The sequence below is a fragment of the Chiroxiphia lanceolata genome, chromosome 20 (assembly GCF_009829145.1).
Source record: "Chiroxiphia lanceolata isolate bChiLan1 chromosome 20, bChiLan1.pri, whole genome shotgun sequence".
Lineage (NCBI taxonomy): Eukaryota > Metazoa > Chordata > Aves > Passeriformes > Pipridae > Chiroxiphia > Chiroxiphia lanceolata.
The window spans coordinates 2,643,501-2,664,073 of record NC_045656.1 but is presented as its reverse complement, the minus strand read 5'-3'; the positions used below and the strand labels follow the sequence as shown (position 1 = coordinate 2,664,073).

At 63.6% G+C, this 20,573-nt stretch overlaps 1 protein-coding gene across 1 annotated transcript; it reads left to right on the top strand.

Annotated features, from left to right (window-relative positions):
- The first annotated feature begins 199 nt into the window (after positions 1-199).
- Positions 200-18,338, top strand: ELN (elastin). The gene is made up of 36 exons (XM_032707852.1): positions 200-260; positions 861-953; positions 1,460-1,525; positions 1,611-1,658; positions 2,911-2,982; positions 3,205-3,231; positions 3,440-3,511; positions 6,247-6,273; positions 6,689-6,751; positions 7,012-7,056; positions 7,190-7,264; positions 7,350-7,409; positions 8,142-8,249; positions 8,333-8,374; positions 10,765-10,914; positions 10,998-11,039; positions 11,443-11,607; positions 11,691-11,732; positions 12,758-12,907; positions 12,991-13,032; positions 13,404-13,547; positions 13,627-13,686; positions 13,846-13,974; positions 14,082-14,129; positions 14,775-14,888; positions 15,086-15,139; positions 15,316-15,477; positions 15,664-15,699; positions 16,028-16,069; positions 16,328-16,372; positions 16,796-16,822; positions 16,925-16,942; positions 17,172-17,213; positions 17,419-17,448; positions 17,562-17,612; positions 17,724-18,338. The coding sequence occupies exons 1-36, from the start codon at positions 200-202 to the stop codon at positions 17,771-17,773; spliced, it is 2,502 nt and encodes an 833-aa protein (XP_032563743.1). The 3' UTR covers positions 17,774-18,338.
- The last annotated feature ends 2,235 nt before the right edge of the window (positions 18,339-20,573 follow it).

The following is a 20,573-nucleotide window of genomic DNA, read 5'->3' as shown; positions in this document are numbered from 1 at the left end:
CTCAGCCGGAGCGGTGTCCGCGCCCCGAGCCAGCGGCACTGGAATTTGCGCCTGGAGGGAAGGAGGGCTGATGAGCCCCAGATGTTGGAAGGCAGCGCTGGCCGGAGACCCAGGGGCTCATTCCTCAGCCATAAACATTTTGGTTCCGTCCCCTCGTGGCCCGGCGGGGTGGGGGGTGGCTGAGGCAGAAGTGGACGGGATGGAGGACTCGGCTGCTGCCGAGGGCGTTTGTCGCCCGTCGCTGTGCCCGTCCCCCGGGTGTGCTCCCATCCCATGGCGATGGTGCAGCAGGGACTCCTCTGCTCCTCTGGGCTGCCCACCCGCTTTTCTTTCCAGGGGTCGCAGGACTTGGGGGACTCGGCCCACTTGGCCTGCAGCCAGGTGAGCACAGAGCACCAATGTCCCCAGAGACCTGCCCTGGGGACAGCACGGCCCTTGTCCCCATCTCTGTAGCTCCCCATACCCTGCCTGGGCATCCCTGACTACAGCCACCAGCAGGCAGCCCTGTGGTCCCCCAACACCACGGCATCAACCACGGCGGGGTGACCCCACAGGCGAGGAGCAATCTGGGGGCTGCAGCAGAGGGACAGTGCCTGCACGGGGTCAGCCAGCCCACCCAGGGCTGCAGGGGTGGCAGCACCCACTGCAGGGTGATGTTTGCGATGGGTGGGATGCAGATGGGAGCAGGAATTTGGGGGATGCAGGTCAGGGCAGTGCCCGCTAACCAGCGCCTCGCCCAGCCTAACGCCAGCCCTGGCACCGCCGCGCTGCCCCCGCAGCTCTGCACCCACCACGGAGCGCAGGACACCCTCCTGGCAGCTGCTTTTTGGGGATGCTCATGCCGGTGGTTCTCCCCACAGGTGCTGCAGGTCTCTTCCCAGGAGCTGCCTTCCCTGGGGGGGCCTTCCCGGGGGCCGCCGGGGCCGCGGCTCTCAAGGCTGCTGCAAAAGCTGGTGAGTGCCGGGGGGTCTGGGTAAGGCCACGGCCACACTGGGGCTCCTGCAGCCCCCGGGGACTCCTGGTGTCCCCTGGGAGTCTGGGTTAGGAAAGATTTCCCCCTGGAGCTCCCCAGCTCGGGGGGCTGCAAGCAGCAGGTGCTGCTCCCACTGGGATCCCCCACCAGTTTGGAGGGACCCAGGCACAGGGGAACCGGCCAAACCTGAGCCCTCAGGAGCAGAGGGCACCGAGCTGCCTGGTCCCCGTGCCCAGTACACCCTGGTACTGCCTCAAGGTGTCCCCTTCGCCCCCCCAAGAGCCATCCTGACCTTGTCCCTTCTTTGGCACTGTTCCGGCCACCCGCAGCTCAGCGGGTCCTGGTGGTCCTGGCGGCCTCGGGGTCTCCACAGGTAGGAAACACCCCTCGTCCCCAGCATAGCCAAGCCTGGGGCAGACCTGTCGCCGTGCCCGCCGGGGTGGGCAGGAGCCGGTGCCCGGGCTCAGGGGTCTCTGCTGCCTGCAGGTGCTGTGGTACCGGGCGCGGTGCAGCCCGGGGTTGGCGCGGCAGGGAAACCCCCTAAAATACCAGGTAGGTGCACGGCCCCAAAGCCAGGGGCCAGGGCGGGAAACCACTGCACCCGGGCCCTCATCCCTGGATTTCTCTTGCCTGGCAGGTGCTGGGATTCCTGGAGCTTTTCCAGGCGGCGTGCTCCCCGGAGCAGGTGAGTGGGGGGTCCCCATCCCACCAGCAGCACCCCAACCTCTGAGAGGTGCCCACCCTGCCAGAAACACCTCAAACTCTGAGGGGGTCCCCATCCTGTCGTCAGCACCCCAACCTCTGACGGGATCCCCATACCTCCAAGGGGATTCTCATCCTGCCAGCATCACCCCAACCTCCGAGGGGGTCCCCACCCTGTCAGCAGCACCCTGACCTCTGAGGGGATCCCCATCCCACCAGCAGCACCCCAACTTCTGAAGGGATTCCCGACCCCACCAGCAGCATCCCAACCTCCACAAGGATCCCTACCCTGCCACCAGCACCCCAAACTCCAAGGGGTCCCCCCTCCCAGTGCCAGCACCCCAAGTGGGCAGAGCGCCCTGCCCTGCCCCTGCCTGCCTTCCTGTCTGCCCCGCGCTGCTCCCTGCAGCTTCCAAACCCTTCTGCTGAGGTCACGGTGACATTTCCACCGTGCCAACGGCAGGGGGGACCCGGCGTCTCCGGGGGTCTCGTGCCAAGCTCAGCGGGAGCAGGCGGCACCGGCACCGGGAGAGGAGCTGGCACGGTCACGGCAGGGCTGGCGTGGGAAGAAGGGGGAGGAGGTGGCAGAGAGAGAGGAATTCCTCAGTGCAGAGTAATTTGGGGGAGGAAAACTTGTGAAAACAAGATGTTTCGACACTGTCCGGAGAAGAAGTGTGTTGCTGGTCAGGAATGTCTTTTCCATGTCTGAAAACGCACGAGTTATAATGAAAGACATTTGTAAAAGGGGAAGAAAAAAAAAAAACCAAACCAAAACCAAACGAAAGAGAAACTCGAAACTCAAAAACCCAATGCAAACACCGCCAGGCCAAAACACTGTCTGCTGCCCTGGGAGGGTTGGGGTCCAGCAGGCAGGACCACCCCCTGCTCCCTGAAGAGTCCTGAGGCCACTGTGCATCTCCCGGGCAGAGAGCACTGCCCGAGCTTGGCTGGGCTTTGCTGTCACTAGTGGGACCCACTCCTGAGTGCCATGTTCCCTCCAGACTCCCCAAGCCCCAGGCACCTCCAGGGCTGCAGCAAACCCTTCCCTGGCAGCTGGGGGTGCAGGCAGGCTGGCACAGAGTGGTCCTGGCAAGCCCTCGAGGATGAGGGTGCCCTGTCCCACAGTTAGGTCTGAGCCAGAGGTGGGTGGCAAGGATTTGGGAGTGTGTGGTGTGGTGGTCTTGGGTGCCAGGAACATCATGATGCCCCAGCTCACCCTCAGCTCTCTCCTGCAGGCATTCGCTTCCCTGGAGTAGGGGTGCTGCCCGGAGTACCCACTGGAGCTGGAGTCAAGCCAAAAGCTCCAGGTAAGTCCCTCAATCCACTGGGAACACCAGGGTGGGTTCATGGTTGGCTCCAACTCTGCCCCCCCATCCCACTGGAGCTGGCTCCGGCCCATCCTTTGGGATCACAGCCCTCCAGGGCACACGGGTGAGCAAAGCCAACCTCCAGCTGAACCCACTCAGGCTGATTTGGGCCTCCAGACCCAGCCCCGGGGCTCACACAGGTGTCCTTGTGTTTCGTTTTAGGAGTTGGGGCCTTTGGAGGAATCCCTGGTGAGTGTCCTGTCTCTCTTGCCTGTCCTTCTCTTCCTTCCCAAGCCTGTCCATCACAGCCATGGTCTCCCCACACCAGAAGATACCTCAGGGCTTCCTAGGACACCCACTCTCCTCTCCCGGGGTGCCCTGGGGCGCTCCCCTCTCCCAAGGACTGGTGGCGGTCGTGACGTGGGCTCCAGGTGAGAGTGTGCTGTTGGCTTTGCAGGACTGGGAGGTTTTGGAGGTCCACAGCCCGGTGTCCCTCTGGGGTATCCCATCAAAGCTCCTAAGCTCCCAGGTAAGCTGCTGCCACAGCCAACGGGGCTGCGGGTGGAGGATCCCCGGCAGTGTCAGGAGAAGGACCCGCCGTTCCCTGGGGCTGTGCCCACGGGTCCCCTGGACCTGGCAATGCTGGTGCTGGCTCTGGGACAGCAGGACAGAGCTCAAGGCTCTGGGCAGATGGGCCCCTGGGCAGCCCTGCCTGTGGCTGCCCCATGGGCAGCTGCTGGGGCGATGCCTCTGGTCTTGCCCCTGGTCCATGTGGACGATGCTGTGCCTCTCTCCAGCTGTTGTAAGGTAGGACAGGTCGTGTTCTGGGGACGTGCTTTGGGCCAGGCCACTCCGGGATGTCCCTGCCAGCTCCTCCTGGCAGGAGGCACAGGGGTTGTCTGCTCACTGTGCCTCCTGGGGTTGTGCCAGGCATTCACCTGGGCCAGGCATCCTGGCTCAAGGAGCTGTGCCAAGGAGCTCCAGGCAGGTCTCCCTCCCCACTGCCCACCCCGACGAGGCTCAGCCCGAGCCCAGGGAAGTCTGGTGCAGCTTGGTACCCCCTTCCCAGGCAGGGCTGATCCGGGGGCCTCCATCCCCCTGCCCTGTGTCAGCTCTACCCACAGAGGGACAGTGGCACGTGCTGTGCCCTCCGGGGGCCGTGCTGCCAGCTCCAAGTGCATCCCCGAGGAGCAGATCAGCCAGATCCGGGCAGGGACCCCCATCCCTGGGGTGCTGCTTTCCCCACTCACCAAGTTGCTGCAGGCAGGAGAGCCTGGGCAAGGGGAGCCCACCCTCGGGAAGAACATCCCACCCTCGGGAAGCACATCCCAGCCCGGCACGGGCGCCAGCCCCGGCAGCTCCGCCGGCTTCCCCCCGACAGGGCCCGTCACCACAGACGGCAGCGGGAATACTTGGCCCGCCCCGGTTTCCTCCGCCGAGCACAGTCACGCTCGTTAGGGCCCCGCCGCCGGATCCCGTCTGGGCTCCCGGCCCCAAACCGCCTTTCATGGGGTGCCCGGTGCGCAGGACAAGCTGCCAGCCGTGCCTGGCTCTGTCCCACGGTGGCCCACAGCCCAGCTGACCCACCTCCGGGGGAGCCATCACCAAATATATCACGGGAGGACGCCCACCCCATGGGCAAGGAGCCCCATGGGGGCAAGACAGCGGGGCTGTCCCCAGCTGCGGTTTCACCCGGCACCCCGGACCTTCCTGGGGTGTTGGGGGTGCCGATTTTAGGGGTGTCTCTAGCTGTGCTTTCGCCTGACACTCAGGTTGTTCCTGGGGTGTTGGGGGGTGTCAGTTTGTCACCTCTGAGGATTTGGGGCTGGCAGTGCAGGAACAGGCCAGGCTGGCTGTAGAGGCTCTTGTTTTGATGCCGCAAATGGATCTGGGGGCTGCCACACATGAGGGTGTCCCCTGCACTGTCCCCATTGCAGTAGGTCTGGGTTGACAGGGGATGAGGGGACAGAGCAAACTACATTGTCAGTGGGAAGTCACCTTTTTGGATGATCTGCTTCTGTGCTGTCCCTGCTCAGGAGGTGGCCCTGGGGTCACCCCCTCGCTGGGGGCTCAGCCGGAAGATATGGCTGAGATCAGGGTCCCATTGATGCCGTAGGGACCCCAGTGTCCAGATGTGCTTGAGTGACATAAGTCTCTGCAGAGCCCTTCCCATGCCACCCACTGTGCCCATTGGCCTGAGCCCCCTGGCAGTTCTGGTGACATCCCTGTGGGCACAGCTCCAGGGCAGGAGCTGCTCTCCCATTCAGCTCGGGGTGGGGAGGTGCTGGACTTGGACCCGGCAAAATCCTTGGAGATCCAAGGACCAGGACTCTTGGTCCTTGGAGTTACCTCCAAGAGTGTCACCCCAGTGCCAGACCCTTTCACAGCTTTGGGGAGAGCGAGCGAGGGGTCCTCAATGTGGGGGACACCCGGCACAGCTCACGGCTGCCACAGCCTGGAAAAGCCACTGCCTTCCAGCAGCACTGTGCTGGTGTGGGACACCACGGGACAGCCTGGCAGGGTGCAGGGAAATCTGGTCCCCACATGCTGGCTGTGGGAGGGGATGGTGTCCTGCTCTCAGGGAGATGTTGGGCCATGAGCAATCCCGTCCTGCCCCCTCAGCAGGAGGGCTTGGGGTGTGAGACATCCTCCACCCTGCCTGGTGTTCCCATCAGGAATGTGGCAGCCCATCACCTCCCCTCAGGCCGCTGCCAGCAGTGATGGGAGCCGGATGCTGCTCCCAAGGGCACAGTTCCCGACGAGTGTGGGGCATCCCCGCGCCGTTCCGAGCGCTGGGATCCGGCTCTTTCACAAGGAGACGCTTCCCTGGCCATGATGTTCCCGCTCGTAATCCTTCCCTGTCCCTTCATGCCGACCTCCTAACGAGGTCACGTTTCAGTGGAGGCTCCCAAGTCCTGATTCCAATTAAAACCTTTCCTCTGGAGCTGGCTGTGGCGCAGCCAGCTGGGTACAGCTCTTGCCGCGGGGCTCCCGGGGGACCCCCCGCCGGAGCGGGGTCACGGGAGGCTCCCGCAAAACCAGCTTCAGGCGCCACAGCCCTCGGCACAGGGCTGGGAGTGGGCAGCTCTCCTTGGAGCCACTGCTTCCGAGGTGAGGGAGAACAGTATCTCCTGGCCTGGCTCCACCATGGAGATTTGTATCCTGGAGGATTTACTATCCCGACGCACAGCCGGCTGGCAGAGAGGGGCAGGAGCACAGCCACGGGCAGCCAGGTGCTAACCCCCCACCTTCTCTCCTCTCCAGGTGGCTATGGATTGCCCTACACCAATGGTAAGCTGCCCCACAGGGAGTGCCCGTAGCCCTCACCCCACGGTCGTAGCTCCTTGTGGCTCCACCGGCTGCCACCGCGACCCTCGGGGCGGCGTGAGGGGCATCCCTCTCCCAGGTGGTCCCCTGGGGACCTCGTGCCTTGCCCATGATGGCTGTGGGCCTGGCTGGGAGACACTCAACCCTCCCAGTACCCCATGCCATGGGGCTGGGAGCCGTTGATCCGTAGGACACATCCTGAGCCACCGCCAGCTCCAGGCAGGGATGTTTGAAGTGGCATCTCGGCTGCGGAGGAGCTGGCTCTGGGCATCCTTCTGTGCCAGGGGGAGGAGACCCTTTGGGCCAGGGAGCTGCTCCTTCCACCTCCGTCCTCGGGCCGGTGCCTGACGTGGCTGTGCCGTTGTGTTTGTGGTTGCAGGCCTCAGGCCCGGTGGGCCAGGAGCAGGCCTTGCAGGGAAGGCAGGGTATCCCACCGGGACAGGTACACTCTGACCCCGCAGCCCCAGGGTGTGGGACTGGCACGGGCAGGGCAGGGGGACCGGGCACCCTGTCCCTTTGGGGTGTTGGGCACTTCCCGGCTGTCTGGTGACCCCCAGGGAGAGCCTGGAGTGTGCATCACGTCCCAAAGGTGAAGGGGACAGATGCTGGCAGGAGTGCCCGGTCCCCAGGGTCCCTGTGGGGTGGGGGAGCCGAGGTGGGGACGGTCTCGGCACCTCAGTGGTTGCCCATGTCCTTCCCAAGGAGTCGGAGCTCAGGCGGCCGCAGCAAAGGCAGCAGCGAAATACGGTGAGTGGCCCTGCACGGCACATCCACCACACGTGTCCCCAGTGGGGCAGCTGGGCCCTCCCTGCCAGGCTGGGGGCACGTTGGTCGTGTCCCTGCATCGCTGGGCTGACCACCTTCTTCTCCCCTGTGGCAGGAGCTGGTGTCCTGCCCGGGGTTGGCGGCATCCCAGGAGTCGGCGGCTTGGTACCCGGTGTGCCAGGAGTTGGAGGTGAGGGGGTGACAGGGCTTGGTCCTGGGGCTCAGGGGGGTCACCTCCCCTTGTCCCACCCCCCTGACTCTCTGATATCCCACAGTTGGAGGAGCAGCAGCGGCGGCGGCAGCAGCGAAGGCGGCGGCGAAGGCAGGAGCCCTTGGTGAGTTCCCGGCACCTCGGACACGTCTCAGGACATGGAGAAGCCTTGCACTGATATCAGGGCTGTGTGGCTCCACCACCTGCCCCAGCAGCCCCTGTCCCACCTCCTGGGGTGCTGTCCCAGTTCTCTATCCTGGCTCCTGCAGCTTTTTGGGCAGTGATGAAGGGCTGACCAACCCCTCGTGATGCAGCAGCCTGGCATGGGGCAGCGCATCCCCCTCACACGGGGCAGCGCATCCCCCTCACACGGGGCAGCGCATCCCCCTCACACGTAGTTCCTCCATAAGAGACAGGGTTTTGCTGTGCCAGGTGCCAGCAGGGTGTCGAGGGACACGGTGTCTGTACTGAACTGTCATTCCTTAGTGGAGGGATGCTCCTGGTGACGCAAATCTCCTCCTCTCTGTTTCCTCCTTGGCTGTTTTGAGGGAGAAAAATGAGTAGCAAGCCACTCATTGGAGCATCCAGGGAAAACGTGCCAGCCGTGGGCACAGCTGGGATTTACAACCCCAGCCCTGGGGGTCCTGTGTGGCCAGGTGGACTCCAGACCCCTGAACTGGGTATAGGGAGCTGGGAATTGCAGTCCTGGGTGCACTCGGGTTCCCTGAGCAGCTGCTTTGTGAGGAGGGGGAGCCCACCACAAAGCCAGGTACCCTGGAGTCTCCTGTGACCCTGGGACAGCCCAGTGGCAGAGAGGGGTGTTTTGGGGGAGTTTGACTGCTCTGCTTCCCTCCAGCTCCAGGGGCAGTGCCTGGAGTTGGTGGTGTTGGTGTCCCTGGCTTGGTCCCTGGCGTTGGAGCTGTCCCAGGACTGGTGCCCGGCGTTGGAGTCCCCGGGGTGGCAGGTGACTGTTCCCAGGAGCCCTGTCCCCACCCCCCGGCTCTGTGAGGCCCTGGTGGCTGAGGGTCCCTCTCTCCTTGTCCCCAGGGGTGCCGTCGGCAGCAGCAGCAGCAAAGGCAGCTAAGTTTGGTACGTGCTGTGCGGAGCCCCCGCGGCCCCTGGGAGCCCTGAGCACCCTCTGCACCCCTCACACACAGGGTGTCCCCTGGGGATCACTCCTGAGGGAGGGTGGGATGTGCTCAGCCCATCTCCCAGCTGCGCCATCCGGGCTTGGCTTCATCCCCAGGGTGGGACCTTCTCCCTCTCCAGGGTCTCTGGAGGCTGCTTCGTGGAAAGGAATGATGAGACCCAACTCACGTCTTTGCACTTGGTCTGAATTCTTGGGCTTTCTGCCAAATCCAGTTTTTCAGCAGCAGACACAGGATCTGGTGCCCAAGGGCTCAGCCTCACTGCCAGGGTGGGCAGAGATCCCTGACAGAGGGACCCCTGCCCAGGGTCACCCAACACCTTCCAAAGACATGGTGGGATCCAGCAAGTGCATCCCACTGGGTCTTGCCCAGCAGGCATAACCAGCCCATGGAGTTCCAGTGGGGATGAGGGACATGGCCAAGTGGGAGGGAGGCTGGGAGCTCAGGCACAGGGAGGAGGCAGAATTGGCCCTGAGGCTCCACACAGGCTTGGGGGTCCATGGGCTGCTCCAAAAGGCAGAGCCAATGGTTACCTGGACAGGTCCCAGGACCTTCTCCATCATCACTGTGGGAATGCCCAGGAAAAGTCATGCTTGATGGCAGCTCTCCTTTGAGGGTTAAACCACTGATACCTATTTCTTCCATTTTTCCTCCACATCTTCTGGAAAAAAAAAAAATCTCACCACATGCCCAGGGCAGGAGGGGATTCAGAGAGAAACTTGGCAGTGGGTGCTCTGCACTGGGGTGCCAGGGCCCTGCCGAGCAGGGGACCATGAGGACAACCCTCAGCCCTTCCAGAAGGGATCTGATGCTTGTCCCTGTGGCCACTGGGTCATGGCTGTCAGTGCCCTGGGCAGGTCCCCAGTCTGACCAGTGCCTGGGCACTCAGCCCTTCCACAGAGCTCCTGGGGACCACCAGCCAATTCTCCTCCATGACCTGTTTGGCTGCAAGGCTTGATGTCCCCATGAGGAGGATCACCTTGAGCCTCCTGTGATGATGAGGATCATTGTGGTCCTCTGTTGTGGTGACTTCCCAGGGATTACTGGAATAGTCAGGGGACCGATCCCTCCCTGGCACTGCTGTGCTCTCCTGGACAAGGCCTGAGATGCTCTGCTCACCATGGCAGGAGGATAAGAGCAGAGCCATGACAAGGTCCCACCTTTCACCTGTTGCTACAATGAGCTCTGACTGCTCCCCTCTTGCTCCCTGTAGGAGCTGGTGTTCCTGGTGTTGGTGTTCCTGGTGTTGGTGTTCCCGGCGTTGGCATTCCGGGTGTTGGGGTCGGTGCTGTCCCAGGCGTCGTGCCCGGAGTTGGTGTCCCTGGATTGGTGCCCGGTGTCGGAGCTGTCCCCGGGGTGGCAGGTGACTGTTCCCAGGAGCCCTGTCCCCACCCCCCGGCTCTGCGGGGCCCTGGTGGCTGAGGGTCCCTCTCTCCTTGTCCCCAGGGGTGCCGTCGGCAGCAGCAGCAGCAAAGGCAGCTAAGATCGGTACGTACGAGGGAACAGGGAGACCCAACTTATGTCTTTGCACTTGTTCTTGGGTTTTCCTCCAAAGTTGTTTTCTGGCAACAGACCTGACACAGGATCTGGTGCCCAAGGGCTCAGCCTCACTGCCAGGGTGGGCAGAGATCCCTGGCAGGGGAACCCCTGCCCAGGGTCACCCAGTGCCTTCCAACAACCTGGTGGCATCCGGCAAGTGTATCCCACTGGGTCTTGCCCAGCAGGCATAACCAGCCCATGGAGTTCCAGTGGGGATGAGGGACATGGCCAAGCAGGAGGGAGGCCGGGAGCTCAGGCACAGGGAGGAGGCAGAATTGGCCCTGAGGCTCCACACAGGCTTGGGGGTCCATGTGCTGCTCCAAAAGGCAGAGCCAATGGTTACCTGGACAGGTCCCAGGACCTTCTTCTCCATTGTCACTGCTGAGCCCTGGGAATTTTCAAGTGGAGCCATGCTTGATGGCAGCTCTCCTTTGAGGACTAAACCACTGATGCTCATTTCTTCCATTTCTCCTACATATTTTGTAGTAAAAATGTCCCACCAAATACTCAGGGAAGGATGGGATTCGGAGTGTGCAGAGTGGCAGAGTATGCTCCATGCTGTGGTGCCCGTGCCCATGAGGGCACCTCTCAAAATGAGTCCTTCTAGAAGTGACCTGATGCTTGTCCCTGTGGCCCTGGGTCAGGGCTCTCAGTGCCCTGGGCAGCTCTTCAGTCTGACCAGTGGATGCTCTGCTCATTACGGCAAGAGGATGAGAGCAGAGCCAAGACAAGGTCCCACCTTTCACCTGTTGCTACAATGAGCTCTGACTGCTCCCCTCTTGTTCCCTGCAGGAGCTGGTGTTCCTGGTGTTGGTGTTCCTGGTGTTGGTGTTCCCGGCGTTGGCGTTCCGGGTGTTGGGGTCGGTGCTGTCCCAGGCGTCGTGCCCGGAGTTGGTGTCCCTGGCTTGGTGCCCGGTGTCGGAGCTGTCCCCGGGGTGGCAGGTGACTGTTCCCAGGAGCCCTGTCCCCACCCCCCGGCTCTGCGGGGCCCTGGTGGCTGAGGGTCCCTCTCTCCTTGTCCCCAGGGGTGCCGTCGGCAGCAGCAGCAGCAAAGGCAGCTAAGATCGGTACGTACGAGGGAACAGGGAGACCCAACTTATGTCTTTGCACTTGGTCTGAATTCTTGGGGTTTGTACCAAAGTTGCTTTCCAGCAGCAGACCTGAGACCAGATCAGGTGCCCAAGGGCTCAGCCTCACTGCCAGGGTGGGCAGAGATCCCTGGCAGAGGGACCCCTACCCAGGGTCACCCACTACCTTCCAAAACCACAATGGGATTCAGGAAGTGCATCCAGCTGGGTCTTACAAGACAGAGGACCCATCCCTCCCTTGCCCCACTGTTGTCTCTCCTGGATGAGGCAGTGCAATGTTCTGCTCACCACGGCATGATGACAAGAGCAGAGCCATGACAAGGTCCCACCTTTCACCTGTTGCTGCAATGAGCTCTGACTGCTCCCCTCTTGCTCCCTGTAGGAGCTGGTGTTCCTGGTGTTGGTGTTCCTGGTGTTGGTGTTCCTGGTGTTGGTGTTCCCGGCGTTGGTGTTCCGGGTGTTGGGGTCGGTGCTGTCCCAGGCGTCGTGCCCGGAGTTGGTGTCCCCGGATTGGTGCCCGGTGTCGGAGCTGTCCCCGGGGTGGCAGGTGACTGTTCCCAGGAGCCCTGTCCCCACCCCCTGGCTCTGTGAGGCCCTGGTGGCTGAGGGTCCCTCTCTCCTTGTCCCCAGGGGTGCCGTCGGCAGCAGCAGCAGCAAAGGCAGCTAAGTTTGGTACGTACTGTGCGGAGCCCCCGCGGCCCCTGGGAGCCCTGAGCACCCTCTGCACCCGTCACACACAGGGTGTCCCCTGGGGATCATTCTTGAGGGAGGGTGGGATGTGCTCAGCCCAGCTCCCAGCTGCGCCATCCGGGCTTGGCTTCATCCCTGGGACATGACCTTCCCCTTGTTCAGGAGGGTCTCTGGAAAGGAACCATGAGACCCCAACTCATGTCTTTAGACTTGATCTGAAATCATGAGTTTTGTATCAATTCCATTTTCCCAGCAGCAGACACAGAATCCTGACACGGGATCTGGTGTCCAAGGGCTAAGCCTGGTTGACGTTTGGGCAGAGATCCCTGGACCTTTCAACTGTTGCTGCAATGAACTCTGACTGCTCCCCTCTTGTTCCATGCAGGAGCTGGTGTTCCTGGTGTTGGTGTTCCCGGCGTTGGAGTTGGCGGCGTCCCAGGCCTTGTGCCCGGAGTTGGAGCTGTCCCTGGCTTGGTGCCCGGTGTCGGAGCTGTCCCCGGGGTGGCAGGTGACTGTTCCCAGGAGCTCTGTCCCCACCCCCCATCTCTGTGGGGCCCTGGTGGCTGAGGGTCTCTCTCTCCTTGTCCCCAGGGGTGCCGTCGGCAGCAGCAGCAGCAAAGGCAGCTAAGATCGGTACGTACGAGGGAACAGGGAGACCCAACTCACGTCTTTGCACTTAGTCTGAATTCTTGGGGTTTGTACCAAAGTTGCTTTCCAGCAGCTACCCTGAAAGACAATCTGGTGCCCAAGGGCTCAGCCTCACTACCAGGGTGGGCAGAGATCCCTGTCAGAAGGACTCCTGCCCACGTTCCAAAACCCTGGTGGAATCCAGCAAGTGCATCCAACTGGGTCTAGCAAGACAGGGGACCAATCCCTCCCTGGCACTGCTGTGGTCGTGAGATGCTCTGCTCACCATGGCAGGGGGATAAGAGCAGAGCCATGACAAGGTCCCACCTTTCACCTGTTGCTACAATGAGCTCTGACTGCTCCCCTCTTGTTCCCTGCAGGAGCTGGTGTTCCTGGTGTTGGTGTTCCTGGTGTTGGTGTTCCCGGCATTGGCGTTCCGGGTGTTGGGGTCGGTGCTGTCCCAGGCGTTGTGCCCGGAGTTGGTGTCCCCGGATTGGTGCCCGGTGTCGGAGCTGTCCCCGGGGTGGCAGGTGACTGTTCCCAGGAGCCCTGTCCCCACCCCCCGGCTCTGCGGGGCCCTGGTGGCTGAGGGTCCCTCTCTCCTTGTCCCCAGGGGTGCCGTCGGCAGCAGCAGCAGCAAAGGCAGCTAAGATCGGTACGTACGAGGGAACAGGGAGACCCAACTCACGTCTTTGCACTTGTTCTTGGGATGTTTTCTGGCAACAGACCTGACGCAGGATCTGGTGCCCAAGGGCTCAGCTTAGCTGTTATTTGGACAGAGATCTCTGGCAGGGGGACCTCTACCCAGGGTTACCCACCACCTTCCAAAAACCTGGTGGGAATCACCAAGTGCATCCCACAGGCAGAGAACTGATCCTTCCCTTGCACCGCTTGGTCTGTTCTGGACAAGGCCATGGGATGTTCTGTTCACCACAGGACGATGACAAGAGCAGAGCCATGATGAGGTCTCACCTTTTCAACTGTTGCTGCAACAAGATCTAACTTCTCCCCCCTTGTTGCCTGCAGGAGCTGGCGTTCCTGGCATCGCTGGCGTTCCCGGTGTTCCCGGTGTTCCCGGTGTCCCTGGTGTCCCTGGTGTTCCTGGTGTTCCTGGTGTCCCAGGCGTGCCCGTCGTGCCTGGAGTTCCTGGTGTGGTGCCTGGTGTCGGAGGTGAGCAGCTGGGCTGTCCCCAGCTGGTGGGGTGCCGCTGGCATTGCCTGTGCCCTCACTGTCCCTCGTGTCCCCGCAGTTGGTGGCCCGGCAGCCGCAGCGGCCGCGGCGAAGGCGGCAGCGAAAGCCGCAGCAATCGGTGAGTCCCCACCAGCCCTTCCCTGGGGGACAGGAGGGATGTTTGCCCGTGGGTGAAGCAGAAGGCACCCTGGTGCTCTGGATGGTGGGGAGGTCAGTGGGACTCCTGCTGCGGAGCCTGCCTGCTCGGCCACATCCCGGGACCTTTTTGTGGGAGCAGGACGCGTTCCCGGCGTCGGCGTTCCCGGCGTCGGCGTTCCTGGTGTCGGTGTTCCTGGAGTCGGTGTGCCCGGAGTTGGTGTTCCTGGTGTGGGCGTACCCGGTCTGGTGCCTGGGGTTGGCATTCCAGGTGAGGTGGTGCCCTGGGACACTCGGGTGTCCCCAGCAGTGCTGGCTGGGGGTGCCGGTGTGGCCACCGTGGCCCCATTGCTGCCCCTCTCCTCCCCTCTCCCCCAGGAGTTGGTCCTGCAGCCGCCAAAGCAGCCGCCAAAGCAGCCAAGTTTGGTAAGCTGGGATCTCTGCAGGGTTGTCCCACCTGTCCTGTCTCCTGCTGCCCCCCACCCTGGCTGGGGCAGAGGTCCAGCCCTGTGGGTCGTGGTGAGGGATGAGCTCTCCCCAGGGCTGTGGGTGGGATGAGGTTCTGGCTGAGTCAGGGCTGCTCTCCAGAGAGCTGGTCTGGATGGAGGGTCCAAGGTTCACCATCCAAACACGTCATACATCAGTCCATCCACACTGTCTTCTACCCACCACCACCCACCTCAGTATCCATCTGTTCCCTTCCCTGTACATCCATCCACACCTCCAACCATCCACCCAGGCATCTCACCATGCATTCAACCACTCCACATTCATCCATCTCAACCATCCATCCATGTCACCATCCGTTCAACCATTCATCCATCTCACCATCCGTCCATTCATCAATCTCACTCTCCATCCAGCAAGCTCACTATCCATTCAGCCACTCACCATCCATCCATCCATCCATCTCAGCATCCATCCATACATCTACATATCCATTTCACTATCAGTCCATTCATCCATCCACCCTCTAACTGCTCACCCCAGCCTGCCTTCTCAGCTGGCTTCTCCCACTCCTTCTCTCCCTGAGCCAAAGCCCCAATCCCCCAATTCCCTCTCTCCTTACAGGAGCAGTTCCTGGTGTAGGTGGCCTTGTTCCCGGTGTAGGTGGCCTTGTTCCTGGTGTAGGTGGCCTTGTTCCCGGTGTGGGTGGCCTGGTCCCTGGTGTTGGAGGCGTCCCAGGTGAGGAGGAGGGAGGTGGTTCCTGGTGGCAGCCTGGCTGGTGCAGGGACAGTCCTGGTGCAGGACAGGCGTGAGGAGAACCTCGGTGGTCTCCATCAACTCATGGTTCCCCCTGGGGGGTTGCAGACAAGGCTCTGCCCAGGTTTGCTGAGGGGACCCTCCAGGGGTGCTGAGACCCTCCTGCTGTCTCCATGCAGGGGTTGGAGTTCCGGGCGCAGCAGCGAAAGCAGCAGCAAAGGCAGCGAAATTCGGTGAGTTGGCCAGAGAAACCCATCACTCACACCTGGGGGCACCTGCTCTGGCACACACTGGGGCAGGGGACGCTGGGGAGCGGTGGGGGTGGGCACCCTGTGCCAGGCACATCACCCCATGCAAGAATGGGGATCACACAGGGATCACCCCGTGCTGCCTCACCCTCTCTCCGCAGGAGCCGGGGTCGGAGGGGTGCCCGGTGTTGGTGTGCCCGGCGCGGTGCCCGGTGTTGGCGTGCCCGGTGTTGGCGTGCCCGGTGTTGGCGTGCCCGGTGTTGGCGTGCCCGGGTTGGTGCCAGGTGTGGGAGTACCTGGAGCTGGTGTCCTCCCTGGGGCAGGTATGTGCTTTGTCACACCCTGCCTGGGGCCCTGCTTGGGGGCAGCGGTGGCTGGGAACGCTGAAAGCCACCGAGCCAGGCAGAGGGGTGGCAAAGGGGGATGCAGGCGGGAGGGGAGATGGTGGCACGTGGGAGGGGGTGCAGGGGTGACCGTGCTAACTAGTGGTGTCCTCCTTCACTTGGCAGGCATCCCCCAAGTAGGTGCTAAACCTCCCAAATTCGGTAAGTATCTCTGCCACCCTGCCCCGGGTCCATCTCTGACTGTCCCCAGGCCTCCTCCTCATGTGGCCATCGGGGTGCTGACTTTGTGTCCCCTGCATGTCCCCTTGTGCCCTGGTGGCCCAGGCGTGGGAGGTGGTGTGCTGTCACCCATGAGTGCAAAGTGCCACCTGTCCCCCCACCTTAGACACGCTGGGGACGTTTTTCTCCTGTGTGTGTCACAGGTGCTGGGGACACCCAGGATGGGTGCCAGGGTCACCTGACTGGGAGTGCTCTGAGCTGGGGGTACCAGGTTACAGGGGGACAGGCCTTAATGTTCCCTTTCTGGCAGGTGTGCCTGGAGTTGGAGTGCCAGGAGTCGGTGGCCTCCCAGGTAAGTGCTGGCAGGGGCCAAGCCTAAGCAGTGGGGATGTGCAGGCAGAGGGATGTTCCTCCAGAGGGATGTGGGCAGCAGGATGCTTTCCCAGAGGGATGCAGGTGGAGGGATGCTCCCCCAGAGGGATATGGACAGAGGGACGCTCCCCCTGGGAATGGAGAGAGCAGGGCTGCCCAAGAGAGGATGGGCACACTTGGGGCTGGACAAGGAGCGGATCAGACACTGCCTGTCCTCACTGATGCTTCCCCATCACAGGTGGCCTTGGAGTTGGTGGCCTCGGAGTCCCCGGGCTTGGCGTTGGTGAGTGATGCTGGCCCTGGCACTGGGGCTCCCAGGGCTGGGCTGCAGGGAGTGGCAGCTGTGTGCCAGCAGAGTGCCCAAAAGGAAAGGGGTCTATGGGATGAAGGAGGTACAGGGTCACTTTTGTCCCACCCCACACTGTCACCCTGTGCCCCATCCTGTGCCTGCCACCTGCCCTGCTCCCAGGATGTGATCCAAAGGGAATGCCACTGCTGAGCAGGGACTGAGGGCCATAACATCGGTGGTGTCTGTGCCATGGGAACAGGGGATGGTCCCATACCACGTCCCCCACATGTGGAGCTGCAGGTCCCTCCTGGGGACCCTCTGGGCCTGTAGAAGGGTCTGGCTGCAGCCCTGGGGGCAGCGAAGTTGGGGTAGGGGCTGTGCTGCTGCCCCTCTCTGATACAGGACTCTTATATCCAGGAGCTGCTGGGAAACCTCCCAAGGCGGGTAAGGAGCAGCCAGAGGGGCTGGAGGGGTGACTCCAGTCCCTGTCCCCATCCCTGTCCCCATCCCATGCTCCCCACCCTCACTGGGGCTCTCCCATTGCAGGTTTTGGTGCTGGTCTAGGTGAGTGCTGTGGTTTGAGGCTCTGGTGGGAGCATGTCCCCCACCACATCACACTTGTCTCCACTTGCTGTCCTCACCCTGCTGCCACTCCCTGCTGAGCACTGGGAAGCCACATGGGTGCCATGGCAGGGACAGGGACAGGGACTGAGAACCTAGCCAGGGTGTCCCCAGCCCAGGCTGGGGTGGCACTGCTGTCACTGGCTGTCACTGGCTGTCGCTTTTTCCCCAGGGGTTGGAGTTCCCGGCTTCGGCGTGTCACCGATATTTCCAGGTACCACCCCCAGCACACACCGCGGGCACATCCCGGTGCCTGCCCGGCTCCCGGGGATACGCAAAGCCCACGGAGCACAGGGACACGGCCACGGCCTGGGGAGAGACCCCGGGGGCTCTGCTGAGCCGGGGGGGCTCAACTGGGGGGTGCAGGGCAGGGCGATGTGGGTGCCCAGTGGGTGCTGAGGGCTTCACTCTCCTTCCAGGTGGGGTCGGCGCCCCGCTGGGATTTGCTGGTGAGTGTCCATCCCCCCCGCGAGGGGCGGTTTTTTGGGGGGGGGTGCGCATCCCCCCTGCACCCCGCAGCCGCGGGGGGTCCCGCTGACCCAGCTCCCCCCTTCCCCTGCAGGGAAGCCCCCTAAGACCTACGGAGGAGCCCTCGGTGCCCTGGGCTTTAGAGGTGAGCGCTGGTGCTGGGACCGGCTCCTGCACCCCCTGCCCTTCTCCCACACCCCCCCAGGGGTCTGGGGGTGCAGGGGGGGCTCACCCCGTGCATCCCCCCCCATGGCAGGCGGCGTGGGCTGCGCAGCAGGGAAGTACTGCGGGAGGAGGCGGAAGTAACCGCGGCCGTCACCGCTGACCTCATGAACTTTGGTGCTACTGCATGGTCCAGAATGTAAATCCCGAGCAAAGCTGAGACGCCCCCCCCTTCCCCAAAAACCCCCCGTCCATCCCGGGGCCGTCCCCGGCCCCGCGTTCCCAGGAGGGATCCCGCACCTCCGGCACCATCCGTCGCCCCCCAGCCCCTCGGTCCCGGCAGGGAGCGCGGAATAAACTGCGGGGAGCAGCCGTCCCCCTTGGTGCTATCGCTCTCTGCGGGATTTTGGGGGGGGCTCGGGGTGTCGCACCCCTCCCCAGCCCCAGAGCTGACCCCCCCGGGGGGGGGGGGGCAGGATGAGGGGTACCCCACATTGGAGGAAGGGAGGGAGGGAAGGGGATGCCGGCGGCGGGGGCTGCACGGGGAGGGATGGCCCCGTCGGTCCCCGCGATCCCCCCGGTCTGGGGGGGGCGCGGGCAGGAGGGGCTCGGTCCCTTCGTGTTGCTCACTTTGCTATAACTGGGTGGGACGCCCTTATACAGAGGGACTCGCTTCTGACAGACTAATAAAGGACAAGTTTTTAAAGGATTCTGGCTCTGTCCTGTGTCCGTGTCCCCCTCCCCGGGGTGGTGGCAATGATGGAGGAATCCAGCGCGTGGCTCTGCACAAGCTTGGGGACACGCTGGGTCCTTGGCGTGGCACTGTATTGTCACAGCTCTGGGCCACGAGGTGAGGGGACAGCCTGGGCACCCCGGGGCTGCCCCTGCCCTGTCGCACAGCGCCAGCCCGGGGATGGTTGGGGTGGCCGTGGCCTATCCCACGGTGATAGGTCCCCCAGGGACCCAGGGGGAGGTCCATGCCCTGTCCTGGGGGTGAGGGGAACACTTATGCCTTGTCTTAGGGCAACGGCCTGGGGGACAAGGAGGATGCTCAGAGAACTCAGGAGGACTCAGGGTGTCTGGGAACTCAGGAGGAGGCCCCTGCCTTCCCTAGGATCACAGCCTGAGGACCAAAAGGGATGGCCATGGTGCCAGCCCAGGGCATGGCAAATACACCCAGGCACTATCCCAGGGTGACAATACATGGAATAAAAGGGACATCCATGCCTTGCCCCGCGGTGCCAACCCACGGACACAGCATGAGGTCTGTGCCCTGCCCCATGGTGGTGGCCTGGGGGCGTAGGGGGACGTCCATGCCCTGTCCCATGGTGACAACACGGCGAATGAGAGGGACACCTGTGTCACACCCCACAGTGACAGCCCAGGGTAGATGGGGACACCCGTGCCCTGATCACAGTGACAGCCAGGGCGTGTGGGGACACCTGTATTGATCAGGGATGGGTGAGGGGAACACCTTTACCCTGTCCCAGGGTAACTGGGGACACCATGGCAGGTGGGACACCTGTGCCTTGCCCAGGGGGGTGGCCTGGGGTAGTTGGGGACACTCATGATGGCCAGGGATGGGTGAGGACACCCGTGCCCTCCCCATGGAGCTGACTGGGGGTAGTCGGGGACACCATGGCATATGGGGACGCCTCTGATGGCCAGGGGTGGGTGGGGACGCCTGTACCCTGGCTGGAGATAGTTGGGGACACCACAGCGGGTGCGGACACCCATGATGGCCAGGGGTGGGTGGGGGGACACCCATACCCTGCCCACGGGACTGGCCCGGGGTATTTGGGGACACTCGTGCTGGCCAGGGATGGGTGGACCAGGGTAACTGGGGACACTATGGCGAGCGGGGACATCCATGATGGCCAGCGGTGGGTGGGGACACCCCTGCCCTGCCCACAGTGACGGCCCGCAGGTCCCCGACCCCTCGGACACCCCCTGCCCCCAACCCGCGCCCGTGAGCCCCGCCCACACTCCTGACCACGCCCGTCCAACCTGTCCACGCCCCAACCGCGACCACGCCCCCTCCGACCACGCCCAAACCACGCCCCGGGCCCGGCCCGGCCCGCGTCCCTCAGGCCCCGCCCATTGCCCCCGTGGCCCCGCCCCCCGCGCCCAGGCCCCGCCCCTCTCGGCCGCGCCGGCGCGGTGCTCCCGCCGCGGTCCCGCCCGCGGAGCCGCAGCAGGGCCGGGGGGGCCCGACCGGGACAGGGGGACACGGGCAGGGACAGAGGGACAGGGGCGCGGGAGCGGCAGGGCCCGGCGCGGCGCCGGGCAGCGCGGCTGCATGAGGTTGATGCTGCTGTGCTGCACCTGGAGGGACGAGCCTATGGGAGAGGACGAAGGTGCGTGACCCCCCGAGCCCCCCTCCCATCTCCGCCTGACTCAGCGCTTCCGCCGCCGCTGGGGCACCGAGACCCCCCCCCCCTCAACCCGGCTCCACAGCGCCCGCCGGCCGGCCTGCGGACCCCCCGCGTCCGCCCCGCATCCCCTCCGCATCCCCCCGCATCCCTCCCGCATCCCTACATCCTCCTCTGCAACCCCCATCCTGCGCCTTTACATCCCCCCCTGCATCCTCCACATGTCCCCCGCGGTCCCCGACCGGCCAGCATCCCTCTTGCATCCCCAAAACTCCCTTTACACCCCCTGCTCACCCTGTATCTCCCCCCTGCATTCCCCATCCAGCCCGCATCACCCCCTGCATCCCCCTGCATCCCTCTTCTGGCCTGCATCCTCTTGCACCCCCATATCCCCCCTGCACCCACCATCCAGCCTGCATCCCCCCAGCATCCCTACATCCTCCTCTGAGACCCCCATCCTGCTCCCTGACATCCCCCCTGTAACCCCCACATGTCCTCTGCCCTCCCCAGCCACCCTTCGTCCCCCCTGCACCCATGAATCATCCCCTGCACCCCTCATCCAGTCCACATCA

Excerpts from the sequence above, each read along its gene's own strand:
- ELN (XM_032707852.1), top strand. The coding sequence starts at position 200 with ATGGAGGACTCGGCTGCTGCCGAGGGCGTTTGTCGCCCGTCGCTGTGC. Across the intron at positions 3,232-3,439 it reads GGCCTTTGGAGGAATCCCTG|GACTGGGAGGTTTTGGAGGT; the intron begins GTGAGTGTCCTG and ends TTGGCTTTGCAG. Across the intron at positions 7,410-8,141 it reads GGCGAAGGCAGGAGCCCTTG|CTCCAGGGGCAGTGCCTGGA; the intron begins GTGAGTTCCCGG and ends GCTTCCCTCCAG.